The 18,800-nt window shown below is 43.5% G+C and overlaps 1 protein-coding gene and 1 long non-coding RNA gene across 2 annotated transcripts in view; one reads left to right on the forward strand and one right to left on the reverse strand.

Annotated features, from left to right (window-relative positions):
• Positions 1–1,039, forward strand: part of FBLN5 (fibulin 5) — a 47,524-nt gene extending 46,485 nt beyond the window's left edge. Inside the window, exon 11 of the mRNA XM_030000126.2 lies at positions 479–1,039. Within this exon, the coding sequence (XP_029855986.1) occupies positions 479–640 (162 nt within the window). The 3' untranslated portion in view covers positions 641–1,039. The remainder of the gene's footprint in view (positions 1–478) is intronic.
• LOC115335025 lies at positions 572–2,743 on the reverse strand. The gene is made up of 3 exons (XR_003921340.1): positions 2,641–2,743; positions 2,230–2,371; positions 572–656 (listed from the first exon to the last, which is right to left on the reverse strand). It is a non-coding gene; the product is annotated as an uncharacterized LOC115335025 (long non-coding RNA).
• Positions 2,744–18,800: the final 16,057 nt, after the last annotated feature.

Below are 18,800 nucleotides of genomic sequence, written 5' to 3' on the forward strand. Positions count from 1 at the left end.
AGAGGGTAAGGTTTTGCGACATTAACATATGCAAGTATACAACAAACCCTGATCCTGTTCACATAGGAACGTCTGTTGTCCAAGCTCTGTTAACGTAATCCCTTCTTGGTGTTCGCTGCTTCAGAGTAACAGCGTTCTTTACATCAAACAAAATAAAAAAAGGTGTCACGACTTGTTTATGCCCTAAATCCATGTTTCTGTCTTTTTCCATTTGGACAATAGCAAGTTTCTATGTTCAATAGCTGCTTTTATGTGCAGGGCTCCCAAAGGCTTTACGAACTGTAGAAGGTGGTAGCTCCTACAAAACACTGAAGTGGAGCCAAATGCTGAAACAAAGCCATCTCTCCTATGAATTCCAGTGGTTTCAAACAATGCAACAGAAAACAGTTATTTTGGCTGCTTGAAGACCATAGTGAGACAATAGTTTTCAAGAGCCGTTTTTTAAAATCTCACCTGCTTTCTCTTGTTTTGTGCACAGCAAACGGGACCGATCAGTGCTACTCTGGTGATGACCCGCCCTGTGAAGGGGCCCCGTACTATTCAGTTGGACTTGGAAATGATCACTGTTAACACCGTTATCAACTTCAGAGGAAGCTCTGTCATCCGGCTGAGGATATACGTATCACAGTACTCCTTCTAAACCTTGAGTTTGTGCCCTGGAAACATTAAAACAAAAGAGACGGTTCCTCCTCTGCAGAACTCTCTCCTCAGAAGCCAGTACGTATAGCAGCTCCAAACCAAATCAGTATTTCCACAGACCCGGTGACCTATGCCTGTCTGAGGAGGGAGGCCTCTTCATGCACAGTCCCTATCAGGATGCAGACATCTGAAGATGTATTGTCAGCAGATCCCATATGATTCTCTATGTGGTCATATATTTTAAGGACTCTTCTTTCCATTGTAAACACTTCTAGGGTATGAGTCTATGTTTGAAAGACTGTGAACCTTTGTAGCTCCAAGGCTGCTTAGCAAAAAGCACCAAAGAAACTGAGGAAAAAGCTGGCTTTTGCAATCTTGCCTTTTTTTTTTTCATTATAAATGGAAAGCAGAAAAACAAGCAGAAACAGAAACAAAAAGCCACCTATTGAAGCAAGGGATCTCAGAAGTGCTAACTTACATTCCCAATTATCTCTGGAATTATCAGTCAGGCACTTTGTCTCAATTCACCCTGCATTTGTCTTAGTTTCACCCGTTTTTTTCTTTGATTTTATTTTATAGTTAAAATTCATTGTAAATTCATTCCAAAATACATGTTGTACTATGTAATCTTTTACTTTCTAACAAAGTGTCACATGTTTGGGTTCCTTCCTGTATTAAATCTTTCTATATAACAGAGTTCATAGAAATCTATCACTGGATGGTATGTTTTACAATATTTAGGATGTTATGCTTATTTACACCCAGGCTCTTTGACACAGGCCTCCACTGCCAGAATAGTGTCCAGGGACTTTAGAGCAGATAAGAATCAGAACTTTATTTTTCCCTGTTTTCCTGAGTGTGATAGTTGCAAACAGTTTGTAATGGTTATAAGGTAGTGATACTAACTCTGTAGTGAAGGCTGCAACTAATCTCCTGTTTAAAGACCACTCAGCTCAGACCTGTCCAAATTCCTTCAGAAAAAAATGAATTGTTCTGTTCACGTGCAGTCTCTCTCCTACATTGCTAACATTGGGAAAAATAAGCTGAAAAGGACTTGGACCAGTCTTATCATTCATGCCTCTGCCACAAAGCAGACCCCACTATACCAGTACCCAGCCCTCAAATGATGGGATCCTACAGTTTCCATAGGCAATGTCTTCTCAGGTATAACTGCTGTAACCAATAGAAAGTTTCTCCTGAAGTCTAATCTGACTCTCTGCTGTTGTAATTTAAATCCATTGCTTTTTACCATACTTCCAGTAGAAATAGAGAACAGTTTGTCTCCCCCTTTGCAGCAGTCTTTAACATGTCTGAAGACTGTTGTCATGTCTCCCCTCAGACTGTTCCTTTCTAGTCTAAACAAACCCAATTCTTTTGGTCTTTCCTCATACATCACATTTTCTGGACCTTTGATCATTCTTGTTCCTCTCATCTGGATTCTCTCCAGTTGGTTCACATCTTTCTTGAAGTGCAGTGCCCAAAACTGTGAAAAGTATTCCAGATGAGGCCTCACAGTGCAAAGCTAAATCTATATATATGTTTAGGAGTTTGAAAAAAAAAAATTGTATAGTTTGGAGGTATAATGCTTACCTTGTTGAAGCCACTGGAAGTTTGGTCTTTTATTTTAGTAGGGATGAGGGTTCATATGCCTTGTTCTTAAATTTCTCTGAATCAAGTTCTTTTGCTTCTTCCCCCGCTTTTTCCTTATTGGCTTATTTGCTCTCCAGCATCGCTAGGGCAGGAAAGACAACATTTGCTTCATCTTTTTGACAACTGGAAGTGCTTAATGCTACTTGGGAAAAGAAGTTTATGAAGATTATAATGCAAGCAAGCGGGAGCAGAGTAGAAGCATTATGTGAGGTCTTCATTAAAGTGAAGTATTAAATGGGAGATTACAGACTCAGAAAGTTATCACAACACAGACTGCATGACACAATCAGAAAATTGACTCTCTTGTTCCTAATAAGCTTTGTGAGTTAGTCTAGAGTTGGTTTTCCCTACCTTTAATAGAGACTCTGCTCTTTTTACTTGTACTCAGCCTGAAGGAAGTCCTGATGCAATGGCTCACAGCAACAAAACGCTGAGTTGAGTGTAATTTAGCAGCTTTCATATCTTAACGGTTTAAAGTTTTCTCCGTGCTGCTACAACATCCTGGGATCCTGTGCCTCAGAGCTCTGTATGCAGGCTGTCCTTTATTGTAAAAACAAAAAGGCTGGAGCCTGACTCCAGGGTTTAGTGGGCCAAGCTGAAGGCAGGGAGCCAACAAGTTTTGTGAGCCGCTGACTTGGAGGAGATAAATGTAGAGGAAATGTGCAGGGAAATATCAGAAACAAGAATGTGTTTCCTGAGTGTATCATGGCTCATCATATACCACAGTCTTGCAGGGGAAAATAGAGATGACCAGGAAGGCGGAATGCTAGTTTATAACCATGGGGCTAAAAGTGCTTATGTGTCCCAGATAATGGAAGTGAGACGTGGGAAACAAGCAGGCTCTGGTGGCCCAGAGAGGAGACAAGAGGCAGGCAGGGTCTTGCATTAAAGATGTTAAACTCTTAACACGCTGAAAGTTTTGCCACTGCTTAAAAGCCCCCTTTTACCCCTTTAGTGCCCCCGTGTTATGGCTTCTTCATGCCCAGTTGAGGAGTCCTCTCTCTTCCTGACATCACATCACCTCCTGGAGAAGAAGTGCACCCTGTTAGACATCAGACAGTTTCTCACTTCTGGGCTGTTCTCCCATGGCCCCCACATACCAACCTGATTTAACCCTAATTTAGAAACATAAAAACCCAGAGGAATTCCATAACAAAACACTTTGTTAAAAGAGTAAAGCTTGAATGCTTGGTTTTAGCAGGGTCCAGCAAATACTCATAAAACAATATTACACTTTCTATATAAACATTCTGCGCCTTAAAAAAAAAAGTGAAAAGTCTGGAAACAAAGGAATTCAGCCACTTCTCAACCGCCATAACATCTTTCATCACTCACTATCACTCCAGCCAACTTTAACCTTGCCAAAATATATGCCAATCTCAAAATAATAAATTACTAGCAGTTTATAATATCTAAACTCTCCATTTCCTAGTCAGGGGTCTGTTTCCAACAGACCATTGCAGGCTCATATAGTACAGCAGTTCTCACCAAATAAAAAAAAGGACTGTGCATGTCAGGTTTTTACAGCATGGAAGTTAAAAATGCAGTCTTGCAACTGCTGTATATGTTCATGTTCTCCTTTGAGGCCAAGCCTCCCTACAAGCAGACAGAATTCCAGGTCTGCTCAGAAAATTATTCTTTATTCTAACCTACTGCAGAGGATTTTCTAACACAAAGAGTTTTACCATATGGTTAATAGACAATATTCTGGCCGGCACGAGATGAGGGCACTGACCGTGGTCTGGGTACGTGTGGCTTCCCTCGGGCTCTGCTCTGACATGCTCCTCGCTCAGGGTGGCACAGCTGTTCCCTGGCTGAGCTGGGGAGGGACAGCTCTTCGCCTCTCCTGCATGTTGGCTGTCATGTCTGTTTAAATGAGGGTCCTCGGGAGAAAGACTGCCTCTCACTATGTGTTTGTACAGCACCTATTGCCAGTGCAATAATTGGAATAAAAGTAAACAAAAGCAGAAATGGCAGTACTCTTTGATACAGATCACAATGATTGGGAAGGAGAATCTATTCTGATAAATGAACCACATGATTCATGCTAGTCGGGCTAGGTGCCAGAGGGAGAAGAATGGCAAGAGATGAATCATCCAGCACTGTAGAGCTGAATGGGTCCTATCATCTGGTTTATTTGACTTTGAGATATTTTTAGGGTATTGACTTTTTTTGACACAGACAACAAAATGTTATTTCACCTAAGAGTTTGCTGGATCCCACAGAATCTCTTTTCAGCTAGTGCTTCTCTGACAACAATAAGTTTGTTGAGAGTAACTAAGCTTCTTTGAGTACCTGGTCACCCACGATCACCGAGTGTTGTGTCCGGGGCCATTCACACAGAGCTTTCTCCTTTTCAAGTTGGGGGCCTGTACTTATATTTACCTTTTTTTGGCTCAGCTTTTAGAAGAGTCAACTTTCATTGTCTCATAAACATGGTATCAGCATCAGCAGAACTTACATATTCATTTTTCTCTGTCCAGAGCAAGCAGAGCAATAGAATCAGTACAGTTTGTGGTCATTCAGGTTCTCCAGTCTGGCTTATTCATGGAACATGCTACTGAATATTTTCCATAGCATGTAGCTGTATTAGAACCCAATGAAAATTTCATAGCACAAAGATGTTAAAAAAAAAAAAGGAATAAAAGTATGCCCTAACGTTATTCAAGCCTGACAGACATTATTATTAAAATAAATCTCTATCCTGGATGGACAAAACCCTCAGCTGGTGTTAATTTGCATGACTGCTGCTCTTTAATGGAAAGATAAAGTGTCCTTAGGATTTTCCCTGTGTGTGTGTAAAGCACTGTGCATACACCTGTATACAAAGAGAATTTACAGAAGCTAAAACTAGTTGTGGTAGTGTAGCTCTGCATTTGGAAGTCAAAGAGTTGTGAGACAACACGGCACAAACAAATTGTGTTTCCTCATCTGACATGAGTGCAGACAAGTGATTTATATGCCTCACATTTTGTTGTTTTAAGTCTTTGAACCACTTCTGAATAGCTCAACCCCAAAGCAGGTGCCATGCATGAAGACTGAGGCTGATGGTCATAACTAGACTTTCGGGGATTCTGCAGAAAGCCTGCCCAGAAAGGTGACCTGTGCTGAAGGGTCAGTGCCGTAGGAAGTGTAATGGTCCAGAGGTATTTGTGCAGGGATGTCTCTGATCCTGCAGCTGCTTTTTTCCTTGCCTGTTTCAGTGCAGAGTGCATCTGATGTTTATAAGTGTGCACATCAGAGGTGGAAATCTCACCTATGCCAGTTCTTGGTTCAAATTTCTGAGATCCCTCTAGTGGTTTCCACTGGCCAAACTAACTCCCTGTGTAACTCCACTAATATTGTGGGTCACATGAAGGAGAGTTTGGGTACAAGGCAGGTACACTTTTACACCAGCAAGTGAATAATGATGCAGTAACCTTGATGAAATTGAGGAATGTAGCCGGGTAGCAAAGGGATCTTTAGAAAACACTTCAGCAACCAAAAATTCCTGAAATATTCAACTTCTGTCAATTCCCTCCTGTATCCCAAAAGTCATTTATTCTCCCTTTTGAGTTTGTCCTGGACAAGTGATCTCATTATGGTCATGCACTGCAAGCACACGCTGAGTGAGCTCCACTTTGCCTCTGGCACTACGTAACATTTTTCACTTTGCTTTTTGGAGGTCAGTTGTAGGCTATGTGTGTCTTCAACGCTCTGACTGACCTCACTTGCTTTTCTCATAGCCAAGGCAGATCCGTTATTTCCCTGCCAGGTTCCTTTGCACCCACGATCTGTACAACAAGCTCTTCACATGTTTCACTGGAAATGCAGGCAGTGTTGTTGGCCCATTTGCTGCTTTTGTACCCCGCTCCCTCTGCAATGTTGGTAGGCACCCTCACAGCAAAGTATTAGGTCTGAATGGCTGAAGTGATTGCCCAGCCTGCTGGCAGTGCCTGGCTTCATGAAGAGGATTAAAAAAAACCCCACAACCTCCCAGTTTTGAAGGCGACAGATGCTCTTTTAGGTCCTGATGAATCACTTTTCCCCTGAAGTTGTGTCTATATCATGCTGGCTTGATAGTCGCAAAGTTTTTTAAGAAGCCTGATAAGGACATGCTTATGCAATACATCCTTAGGCTCTTCATGCCTTGGATGAGGTTTTCCCAGTTTGCAAAGAGAGTATTATTTGGCCCAGTCAGAGAGAGTGCAATGTGATCACCACTATGCTGAAGTCAGTGATTGCTAACCACCTTACATCAGGTCTGGATTTAGCCCAGTTTTAAGTCTTGAATTTCAGTGTCAGTGGTATAAATGTAAACAGATATGTATTATTTTTACAGTAGAGCTGAAACATTGTTTCCAGTAAATAAACAGTAGTATGATTGCAGTATCTCTTTCTCTGTGGGCACAATCTTTGGGTACTTTAAGATTTCCTGATATATCCTTTGAAACTTCAGAATTTCCTCTGGTATTTCAAGCTATTCATTGATGTGTTTCCATGAATGATTCCTCACTCCTGTTCTTCGAAGGCCAACCCAGGCACTTGACTCTACATATTGTTAAAACATCAAGCTACACCCAAGCCTTTGCAGAGTCACAGCTCATGCATCATTCATAGAAATTGTTCCTCTCTGTAACCTATAAGGGATTATGTTGCCTTCCTTGAGATTCTGCAGTGTTCAAAGTAATGCATGCTTATGTGTTTTTCAAGACTGGGACCTTAGTCTGGAGATTGTTCATCAGCAACTTGCTGCAAATGTTCTGTATTCTACATGTGAAATCATAGCTACAAAGGTTAGTTTTGACAAAATCCTCAAAACATATGGTGTTTCCTGGCTGCCTACACATAGTGCAAACACAATTCAAAAGTCCAGCATCAGAGTTCTCCAGTATTCATAAGAAATCACTGTTGTTATGAAACATTTTGGTCAGTAAACTAATTTTGTGGATTATGTGAAATGCAAACAAAGAGGCAGAAGGCCTGCCAAGATTACACAGATTTGTTATTCAAATCAGTATCCCCAAGAAAACCTGAATCTAGTTCATAATTTTAAAATATTCCTTTGGACTCTGACATCTGATGCCATTTAGGTAGGGGAGGGGGACAGAAAAACTGGCTGCTTCCAAAACAACAGCAGTTGCTCTGTAGAGATGCTGGGGCTCCTACAGCGATCAGAAACACCTGTCAGCCCAGGTTTGCATCCCAGGTCAGTGAGGAAGGCACAAAACTCATAGAGACATGTCCTCAGCTGGAGGAGAGATATCTTCATTGACTTCTTAATGATGTCAAGTGGAGTTTTACTTCATAAAGTGTATAAAATTTCTCATTGTGTTTATACATCTATGGAAAATTTAAAATGACAGGACCAAGCTATTGCCTACCACATGCATACTACCTGCAGCAAGCTCTAGCATATCACTTTGCCATTCCCCAGGGCTGTGCTCACTTAGAATTACCCAGTCTGATTTGGTGTGAGTTACAATGGTATAAGTGACAGCACTCAGTTCCCAGCAGTGTAAAGTTATTCCTATAGTTGAAAAAGAGAATTGTTGAGGGATAAAATTACAATTGAACCAGAAAGTTAATAAAAAAGAGCTTGCTCATTAGTTAACCTTCAGTGCTTTGGTTATGATGTCATTGCTATGGACAAAAATAATCAACCAGAAACCCAAAATATTAAAAAGGAGATTATCTACTTAAAAAGATAAGTGCCCATGTAGCCTATAAATAGCTCTGGAATTAAGACATCCCACGCAACACCTGGAAAAGGAAGAATTCACTCCTTGACCTCCAGCATCCCTGTCTCCCACTGTCAGGATTAAGCACAGTTGATGCTTACCAGGATACAGATGCAATGGCTGTCTGATGGATGTGCCAAGGAAGAGGCAGGCATGGCCAGAAACAAGGGAAGGACAAACCAAGATAATGTAAAAGTACTGAGGAACACTCTCAGTGTGCAGGATCTCTGAGACAAATCTCTGTCATTGAGAGCATTTTAGCTTTGCTTGGGCCTTTGAAAGACAGACAGTGCTAACAGTCACTTCAATAAAAATAGGAAGGCAGCATTCATGTGTTTGAATGCAGCATCAGTTTTCAAAAAAAGTCACACTGCCCTGGCCAACCTGCCACCTAATGAGATGCACTGGACACCAGAAGCCTATAAGTACAATTTAAGGTATAGCACATATAGCACCACCTTATACCAACAGTTTCTCCTGCAACCAGTACAGGTGCAGGGAGAAGGACTCACTCCCCAGCTCAACCGATGGTCCACAGAACTTCTGCTTCTGCTTGAAGAGTCATTTCCCTAACTCTTACTTGCAGACTGTCCAGATTAATAAACATGTCATATTTTGTAGTCTTCATTCTTTTAGGAAGAGGAACACTGTAATTTAAAATGGATGGTTTCAATGTCCCTCATCCTGCCCCTTTAACCTATAACCATTACTTCATTTGTAGCAGAAAATGAGCTTTTAATTCTTGTGTTGTTTTACAAATTGTGAACAATTTACATTGAATACGCCAGTAGGGACCATTTTAAAGCTTTTTTAAAATAAAAAAATATATTGCTAACAAAAATTATAATTGAATCCTAGTTTATTTTGAACATTGCCTGGTTTAGTGGTGATCATATAGGATCACTGCAAGCATTCATGCCAGAATCATGTAACCCCTTTGCAAAGCAAGTTGAATGAGGGTCTGTGATACTGGTACATCTACTGGTCATAAATGCTAGTAACATATATACAGTAGCAGAGAAAACTTCAAAGCAAAACACAATTAATTCTCAAAAGGCTAATTTTCTGTCACAGTTTTTATGTTGTAAACTTGCCCATACCTGGAGGTATATGTGTGTAATTTTACCTTCATTTCCTGCTGGGTTTATGCATGATAAGGCTCAAATTAACATTTTGTGTAATGCTACTTTATCTGTACCAGCAGCATGACGTATTAGAGGCATTTCTTTCCCCTGCAACTCCACTGAAGGTTGGAGCAGGTCATTGCTTCTGATAGTGGGATGGGTCCCCTGCCTGGTTCCCCCAGGCACCAGCCATGCTTTACCCAGCACGTGTTTGGAGGGTGTATGGGAAGGTGGACAGGCTGCATGCTGCAGCCTTGGAGATGATCCCAGGAGATGAGCTCTCCTCCCAGCCTGACACAGTGTCACTCTCCTATCCCAGTTGCCCTGGGTCTTGGAAGCACAACATGGACCAGTGAAGGCAGGGGTTTGTGCAGTGAAGATGAGGCTGCGGGCAGAATTTGGCTTAGCTCTGCAGAATAAACCTGTCCCCTTAACTAGTAGTGTTAATACAGTTTAGACTGAACTGGTTTCCTCATACATAAATCATTAACTAGTAGCTAGTTCTCACTCCCACCTGCACTACATAGCTTGTGACTTTAGTACAAGAAAGGCTTTTCCACCCACACCATACTCAATGACCCATGCCTAATGGGCTTTGGCCGTTTGTTGGCTGGGTTTGTGTTTTGCAAGTGGAATGTTCTTATTTCAGCAAATTGCAAGGGCAGCCAAGCCTGGCTCTGGTTTGCTTTGTGGGAAGTGAATGAACTTATATCACACAGTTGCTCTCTTGCATTCTCATCACTCAGATAACTCACTGCAGAAGTGAGGTAGGTAATACGCCATTCACTGGGCTTGTGATGATTTACAAGCCACTGAGAAAGCTGATACAGATCTTTATAGATGTTCTGAACTCAAAGGAACTGCTGCTGCTCATTTACAGTATCACAAGGACACGTCAGTTCCCTCCACTACACTGCAAACTGCATTAATTCTGAATCACACACTCAAGAAAAATTACACTGAAATGGGCACACATGCAAAGCAATAGAGGAGAGGGCAAGTGCAGGAATGCTGGGCCGCAAAATTTCAGGAGAAGCAAACAACTCTCTAGAACTGCTCAAAGAAAGCGAGAAAGTAGGTCTGTGACCCATGATGAAAGACTTCTGGTTCTTCATTCCCCACCAGGGTGCCTTGGTAAAAGTGGCCTGACCATTGAAGCCACCAGACAGCTGGGCTTTCCACTCAATTTGGTGGAGAATGGACACTTGAGGAAACAAAGTTGCTCAGATTTAGTTGTTGGCATACAGCTCAAGCAGTCTAATCTGAGGTTTCCAGACCCGAGCCATTGCATCCTTCTTTCTCTAGCTGCTTACAGTCTGCTTTTCAGGTTGGTCTTATTATACACGCTGTCATGTTTGTCTTAGATGGGGTTGCACATGGGACTGAATAGCGTGACCCCCTCCTCTTTTATTGCTCTTTTCACAGTGCAAGACCAATCTGCTCTGACAGTATCCTCCTAGCCAAGGGTCTCTCTGCTCAGCAAGGGCTCTGTGGATAAGGCAACGGCATCTCTGGAGCTGACTCACAAGTGTGGACAGGAGAAGGAGGTTGTACCATCTCTTATGTCAGTGCTGTCCAGCCAGCTGGTAAAGGATGCTGTGCTGCTGGAGAGATGAGGTTTGGCTGGGCTGTAAAATGGATATCCTACAGGGATTTAACCTCCTGCTGCACTTCCTTAAGGGTGAGCTATAAATCATATTTCCTTGAGAAATCCTATGGGCTGTATTCTGTGTACCATAACTCCTGCTTTCTCCTCCCCTCTCTGTTTTTGGTGGCACCCATTACTCCTTGGGCCCACAGGTGCTGCTGAATGCTGTTAAACTGTCCTCGGTGTCAGCCTGCACATAGCCACATCGGTGATGGAAAAAAATGAGCCCTATGTGGTTTTTCCAGGAAGCCAGACGGCAGCTCCCTGTCTCATACAGGCGAACATTTTCTCACACCGGTAACTCATTAGGACAGCATGCATGAACTTGGCTCTTTCACACTGATGCAAGGGTTCATAGTCTGTGCCACTGTTCATAAGGGCTGTCCCAAATGGCACCTGATTGCTGATCTTTAATGGCACTTCTGCATTTCCATTTTTTCTCTTTCCAGCCTGTGTTATTTCTCCTTTTCTGAGCTCTTGCACAGTTCAGTCACCATACCATTACAGAATGATCAACAAGGCACCCTAAAATCCAGTACTGAAACACCGCATCTGTCTGCCTGCTAATGAAAATCCTTGTCAGTCATGGGATCACCACATCAGCTTAGGCGAGAGAGCAGCCAGAGCATTGGCTGAGAAACATTCGGTTACGTTTTCTGAGATCTTGAAGAACTAGTTCAATAAATCCTTGCTTGCTTGAATGAGTGCACCTTCCATCTCCCACCACATTTTTTGTTATGTCACTTGGATACAAATGCATGTGGTTTTAACGGGAAGTTAATCCCCGAGCTGCAGTGAAATGATTAACCCTTCACCCTTGAATTCTTTGCTACCATATGATCTAGTTCTTATGGAGCTAAGAGCTAAAGCAATAGTGACAGCTGAAAATACTTGAGGCAAGTGGATATTTGTTCACCATGGAAGGCCAGCCTCAGTCATACATATATAACCTTTTTAGCTTGGGGAGTACAGGTAAACAACATGGCAAAGCTACTATGTCCTGCAAACAAATATTTGTACCTACATTTATTACTGCTGACTCAGGATTCTTGAAAATAATCTGTCAAGAAAATACTGTCAAGAATAAATATCCTGCAGTTTGCAGCTGTTAAACTTTCTGTTAAAACGCAGGTTCACGACACCTGTGCCATTCAGCTCGGGTGTACAATCAAGTTGTACCAAGATGGTAACCCACTTCAGTCTCTTCAGCGGAACGGTCTCTGAAAGGCTGTATATTCTCTCCTCTCTGGATATTTATGTGTATAACCAAACATGAGTTAAATATGCATAATCCTCTGCTTTGGGGTGAGAGTGCATCCTTATTCCTGCCCTAAACTCCCTAGTGATACTGGCGAGGGTTGTAACCACAGCACGTTTACTTCCCAGTGATTCTGGGTGCACTGGTGAGGAGCAGCCAATGCTGCTGGCGGGCCTGCAAAGTGAAGGCCGGAGGGTGGGCAGCAGGTTGGCTTTGCCTTATTTTGTGTACCTTAAGAGGGCTGGATATTGGTGTGTTTGCCTGGGAATAGGGCCAAACACCCTGCAGCTGGATTAAAGTGTTAAAATTCGGGTAGAGTGGGCTGGTAACCTCTGTTTCTAGTTATGCTCTTTCTTAAATGGCTTTAAGTACCAAGCCAGACTGGCCTGGTTTTGCCTCCTTGCCTTTCCCTGAGGGACGTGCCCAGAGCTCCAGCTAGAAGGTCAGCGTGTGCTTGTGTTTGCTCTTGTTTTGAACTGAGCAATTTTAGATGGAAGAACAGCATTCCAGCTTCTGTGAGTGACCGGTTACTGGCCTCAATAGATTTTCTTCCCGGCTCCCTCATTTCCACAGGGCTGGCAGGCTTTAAAGTGTTGTGATTTCTGGGATGGCTTTTTGCCCTCACCCCCTTTAAGCAAGGTAAATGAAGTTTGCTTCCACCTGAAAATAGAAGAAGGAAAAAAAAAAAGTTTTACAACTGGAAACAATAAATTATTTTTGTGCTTCACAAGTTGGGCCTGTTTCTTGACTCAGTGCCCTTCAGGAAGGCCCTTTTGTGTGTTGACCTTGCTCTGTGTGCGGGTGACACCTGGCTGGCCCCTGTGTCCTGGGGAGACGAACATCTGCTCGTCCTTGGGCAGGCCTGTGTCTTTTTTCAGAAGAGAGGCCAGCTCTGAGGCCCCGAGCAGACCCCAGAGAGATGATGGTGTGAAAACACAGGGCAGAGCAGCAGCACCTGGCCCTGAGGTCCCAAAAAAGGTAGGGGATGAAAGGGGCTGGGTAGGCATTTGGGCATCTCCTGTCCCTGGGTCAGCTGCCTGCTCTGCCCTTTGCTTGGGCAGGCAGGTACCCAGGCCCCAAGGAGTCTCGGAGACCTGGAAAGCTGCCTCTCATCACCTCTTCCATGTTGAAAGAGGCATTTCTGGGCAGTGTCACAGGCAAGTGGGACTACAACAGTGTTTGGGGAGACACCCCAGAGGCACCCCACGAGGTGGCACCATCCCAGCCCGGTGGGAGAGCACCTCCTGGGGAGACTGGGCTTCACAAATAGCCCAGGGAGCATCCCCGGGGGTATTGGGAAAGGGCTGCTCCTATGAGGTTTTCACTGGCCTGGGTAAGAGAGGGGAGAGAGGGATAAACTGCGGGAGTGATGGTCTCCAGCTCCCCACAGCCCTGGTGTCCTGCCCATCCCCGTCCCATCCCCAGCCCCACGGAGGGCCTGGGGCTGCCCGGCTGCCCTGCTCCCTGGCTGGGGGTGCGTAGGGGTGGCCTGGCTTCCCCCTCAGTCCTTGGCTTCCCCAGCTACAGAGGCTCCCTGCCAATTCCCTCCTCACTCCCTTCGCAGAGCGGGGGCGTAGTGAAAATACAGACATGCATTTAAGCAATTGCCTGCATTTGGACCTTTCTTTCCAGCCCATTTCTAACTGCAGTGCTTAAACCCCACAGATTTTCACTGCTAGCTGGTCACAGCTATCATTCCTTGATGTGCTTTTGAATCAGATGAGCTAAAATAGTTCTGTGAGATCTGTTATGTCTCTGGCTTGTAAAATACAATAATTTCTTACTAGGTTACACTAATATTTCGTAATTCATTCTTAATATTATTCTTCAATAAAGCTCTGCGCAAACAATCTATCCCACAGGAGGAACTTCTGCCAGATCCCAGATGTCAAACACATTTGCTTCAAATACAGGAGTTCATGACCTTTTATGTTTGTTAATGTGACGCCATGGAAATTATTTATAATAAATAAGCATATTTCAGAGTCAGGTTCTCCATGGGGCCTTTTTCAGTGATACAACAGCCTTTCCTGAAACAGGTCTTTCCTGTTTTGGTTTTGGTTTTTTTCCCCCTAACAGTGAAGGTTTGGGAACAATTTGAAACCCTGTTATTGAACTGAGTCCAACTACTGCACTGAAAGGTAGACAGGAACTCAAAGATATCTCAGATTTCAAATCTTTCCTGAAATTAGCAACAGATAAGGTTCTTCCTTGCTCTTTTATCCTTTCTCCTGAAAATGCAGTTTTCAAACAGCAGACTGTATGGATCCAGACAAAAACTAAATATATTGGCTTAAAGCACCAACTCAAACAGGAAACTACTGGAATTGTTTGGATCCAGATCACAGATTTGATACGCCAAGTGATTTTTGCATGTAGCATGCTCATTTTAAAGCTGGGGTAGCACCATCTACCCACAATCTTGTAGATATAAGAGCTGTAGAAAATAGCTGAAAGTGTCAATATGTTGATAACATTTAATCTTATCTTTTTTCAGCAGGTGTGACAAAGTCCTCCCAAACCTGTGCTGGGATTAAGAGCAGCTGGCTCTTAATGAAGCCACACAAGAAAAGGATGCAGTTGGAAAATACTGGAAGGAGCATGCCTTGGCTTTGTTTCATCCTTTCGTCAACTGTACATGAAGGTTTATAATGCCTCCTGAGTTTACTGGATTCATCATCTTGGATTCCTAGACAGTAGCAGCAGCATGAAATGTTTCCTGAGGAGGAAACCGAACCGTTTGCTCCTACATAAATATGCGCCCACAGTCACTCCTGTTTGTCGCTCCAGGCTGAAGCTGGTGGCCTGAAAACTCCAGTCCGGGCCCAGCATAGCACCCCTGTGCCCCAGTGGTTATCCACCCAGGAACCTCACTTTGGCTTGGGCTAGTTTGGGGCTGGCAGCCATTTACGAGATTGAAGACTGCTAGGTAGCTCAGAAGCAATTGCTGCAGCCCACACAGATGTGGGACTGGCTGTGGAGAGACAGGACCAAAGTGTTCTGCTGCACGAAGGATGAGCCCTCCTTGGATTTATTATCAGAATGTATCAATGATGTGTGTGTGTGTACCGAGAAAATCTGCCTCATAGCATAAGGCAAGACATAACAAGCCAGCAAATCTCTTTTCAAATTCACAGTACATCAAATCTAAATGAGTTGAAGAGAGGGTCTAATTTGGACAAGAAAGTATCTCCATGCAGTTGCTCTTCTAGGCATCCTAGCAACATTTTCAAAAGATGCTGGACATACATTGTGCAATAAAGCTGTTCTTCTGCAGCGCTGTGGGAAGAGGCAACTGGCTGCAGTCTCAGGTGGTGGACAGAATTACAACGGGTTATGTCAGGAAAGCATGACGTTAAATGTGCGTTTGAAAAAAGGAAAAAAACCCAAAAAATAATAGTCACAGACTGAATTATAGCAGCTTTCTATAATGAAGTGTGTGGACTCCACCCAGCATCTGTGGCAGAGGAGGGAAGGTGTCTGCTAAACCCAAAGGTTATGATGGGAATGGAAAAAGCCAGGCTCCAGCTGAGAGTAGGACAGGGAGGATGAGGAAACAGTTTCATGTTTCTCCCAGCAAAACCTCAGGGGATAAGGATTACTGCTGCAAAAACTGTAATGGTAGTAAAAGCCTCTGGCTGCAGAAGTTGTTTATAACGAAGGTGTATTAACCGCTTGGAGACTTCAGCTGAAAAGGACTGTGCTATTTCACTGAAATCTAAGTTGCAAAATCCTTTTTTCTCTCTCAAAAAACCTCTGTGTCAGAAAACTTAATTTAGTGGCTGCACATAGAGTTTGGCCGTGAGATGGTGTATGCTGTGTGCTGGACTTGTCCTGATAACGCCCTGCTTTTAGGTCCCGACAGCTGAGCTCATCACTTGGCTATTGCAGTATACACTGGATTTTAACTCTGATCATAAGTACATCACTTCATGTTAGTTTCTCAAACTAAAATATTTCACAAGCAGTAGTGTTAGATGCTTGCTTGCCCTGAAGGATTCTCAGCAGAGCTGGGGAAGTTATTTGTAATCACTAACTGGTTAATTACATTTAATCTTTTGCAAACTAGGCAAGAACTACTAAGCAACGATATTTTCCACTTTTTTGCTTGAAAGCTTTGAGTGTGCTCTGTGCAAACATGATTCAACCTATGAACCACTTGATTTTTAACACGGAAGTTGGCATGATGCAGTAAGTGTGCACAAGTGGTGGGATCAGGTTTCTGATGCAAAGGGTCACATGGGAGAATTCAGGCTTGATTCATGGAAAGCTGCAGCCTCCATCAGCATTCCTGCTTAAAACTTTGTTCACTGGAGTATTTGCACAAAGTGAAGAGAAAGTGTCTGTCTGTTTGAAAGCTTTTGCAGATATAAAGAATTACTCAAAAGCATTTGTGTCAGTATTTATACATGGGGGTTTTATTGTTTCAGGTCTACTTCCTAAAGGTTTGAGGCCCAAAGACAATAATATGCACTCCTGCTTGTGGCTACTTTCTGCAGTATTCTCTTCTGGCTACTCCTTTTTCATGGAGAAAAACACTGGGAAGTTGTAATCCAATAGCATAAACAGCCTCAGCAACTAGTGAAAAAGTGTGCTGTGCAGAGGTTCAAAACAGATGAGATGGGCCTCACTGGGGGATATAAGAGGTGAAGCATAGCCCAGACTAATAAATTCTCCCCTGTTGGCTCTGCATGGGTCTACTCAAGTGTCTCAGCCTTGCTTTTCTGGAGCCGAGAGTGCCGTGGTTCGGCACAGCCAGCCAAAACCAGCCCAATTTATTAGCTTGGTCTTAGTACTGGGCGGGGGGCTGGGTGGAGGCAGCATGAGAAGGCAACATGAGGAGGCAAGAGCAGCTGCAGAGGAACTAGTGAAGACGAGTGGTTGCAATGGCAGTCTGGGATGGACACGGAGGAGAGAGGGGCCAAGAGCAGGCATCAGTGAGGCATGGGAATATCACCAGGTTTCTCAAGCGAGGTTTAGTTACAGAAAGATTAGCAAGTGCTAGAGCAGAGCATGGGGCACTGTCTATGCTGCCAGGAGGCTGGCAGGGAAGGAAGATCGTATTTGCAGCCAACAGAGAGGTCTAGGGAGCAAAGAACAGAGGTAAATTGGTTTCACTGCTGATCTTCAGACTAGATTTGTTTGGGACAAAAATCTTCTAAGGGAGGTGGGAGGTTTGTTTCCCATCCCAGCTAAAAAAAAAATCACAGCACAGTAATGTTCTCCCCCTCCATGCAAAATCAGTCGGCCACATCCCTTACCATGCACAGCTGAATTTTGTGCTTAATGAAACAAACCTCCCAATTTTCAAGCAGCTGAAAGCAGAATGGCAGGTGTGTCCCAAACTATCAAATGAGCCCCGGGGATGTGAGAAGAGGCCCCCTCAAATTACAGAGGACAGCCTTGCCTTGAGAAAAAAGGAAGGTAGTCTTGCAAACTGTTTTTTCTTTTAACTGCCTTGTCAAAAATACCATTGTTAATGTCCTTTCCTTCGTCAGAGAGACAATCTGCAGTCCCAAAGGCTGGCTGCTACCACACTGCTGACTCCAGCAGCTGGAGAGCCGCTCAGGCAGGACTGGAATTCGATGAAGAGCCTGAAAAACCCTTGACCATGAAAATGCTGACATAACCTGATAGCAGCAAGCTGCGTACAGGGACCTTATCAGTAGTTAAACAACACACTTCTATGAACAGTGAAAAGAAAGCTGTTCGATCACGTAAATTAATTCAGTGAGATGCCTCGAAATGTGTGCTTAATGTGCATCTCAGGAGGACTCAGATCATTTTTGAAGCATACAAGGTTACTGGTTATTTTTTTTAAATAGTGACCACACATAATCTTATGAGCTCCATTAACACAAATCAGAGCCGCTCTGCTATGTGATACTCCAGTACTGTGCGACTGCCTCTGCGCAGAGATTAACAGAGATGCTTCATTAGCTCAAATATTATGAGTCTGTGCTTTTGGCAAAGGGTCTCCCCTTACAGTGGCTCTGGAGCTCGAAGACTCTGCGTTATACTGCATGATGACAGGCATGAAATTCTTAGTTAGCAGCAGATCCATGGTGTGTGGTGGTATTAAATTAAAAAAAAATATCATCATAGAAAAACTACGGTCTTGGTGGATGGGGAATCCACTAAAGGCTGCAATTCAAGAGCTATTAGGGTGACTGTGTGAAACTTCACTGACTGGAAATCTTAATGCTCTTAGAGTGTAAACAGCATTTCTGAGGAAATACTCCCTTTTTCCTACCAATGCAGCCCCACTTCTTGCTCATATTTGCCTCCTGGGGTATTTTAGCACTTCTAGTTCTTTATCAGAAACTGGAATTTTGGAGAGGAGAGGAAGGGGGAGAGGAAGAGGAGACCACCTTGAGTGTCACAAAGTTTTCCTTCCTACAAGGCACTTTCTGAACCAAGGCACTGTGTGTGATCCATAAATTATCCTACAGCTTACACACTCTGTGGCAGGGGCTTTCTCTCACGTCTCTACATAAGGCCTAACTTGACAGGGATCCATATTCCAGCTGGACATGCTATTTACTAAGAACATTATAAAAAATAAAAAATTCACTTTTCCTCTCTAAAATATAGGCCTGGTTTTGCTTCTAGCAAAGCACGGGGCAGCTTTGGCACTGACTTTACCAGGGTAACGGTCCAGAGAGCGACAAGGAAAAGCTACTGGCGGCTATTTGGAGAGAAATCTGCCCCTGTCGAGTGGCTTTGGTGAGGCGGGTGAGTCCCAAGTCAGCGGGGAAACT

Source organism: Aquila chrysaetos, chromosome 2 (genome assembly GCF_900496995.4).
Source record: "Aquila chrysaetos chrysaetos chromosome 2, bAquChr1.4, whole genome shotgun sequence".
Classification (NCBI taxonomy): Eukaryota; Metazoa; Chordata; class Aves; order Accipitriformes; family Accipitridae; genus Aquila; species Aquila chrysaetos.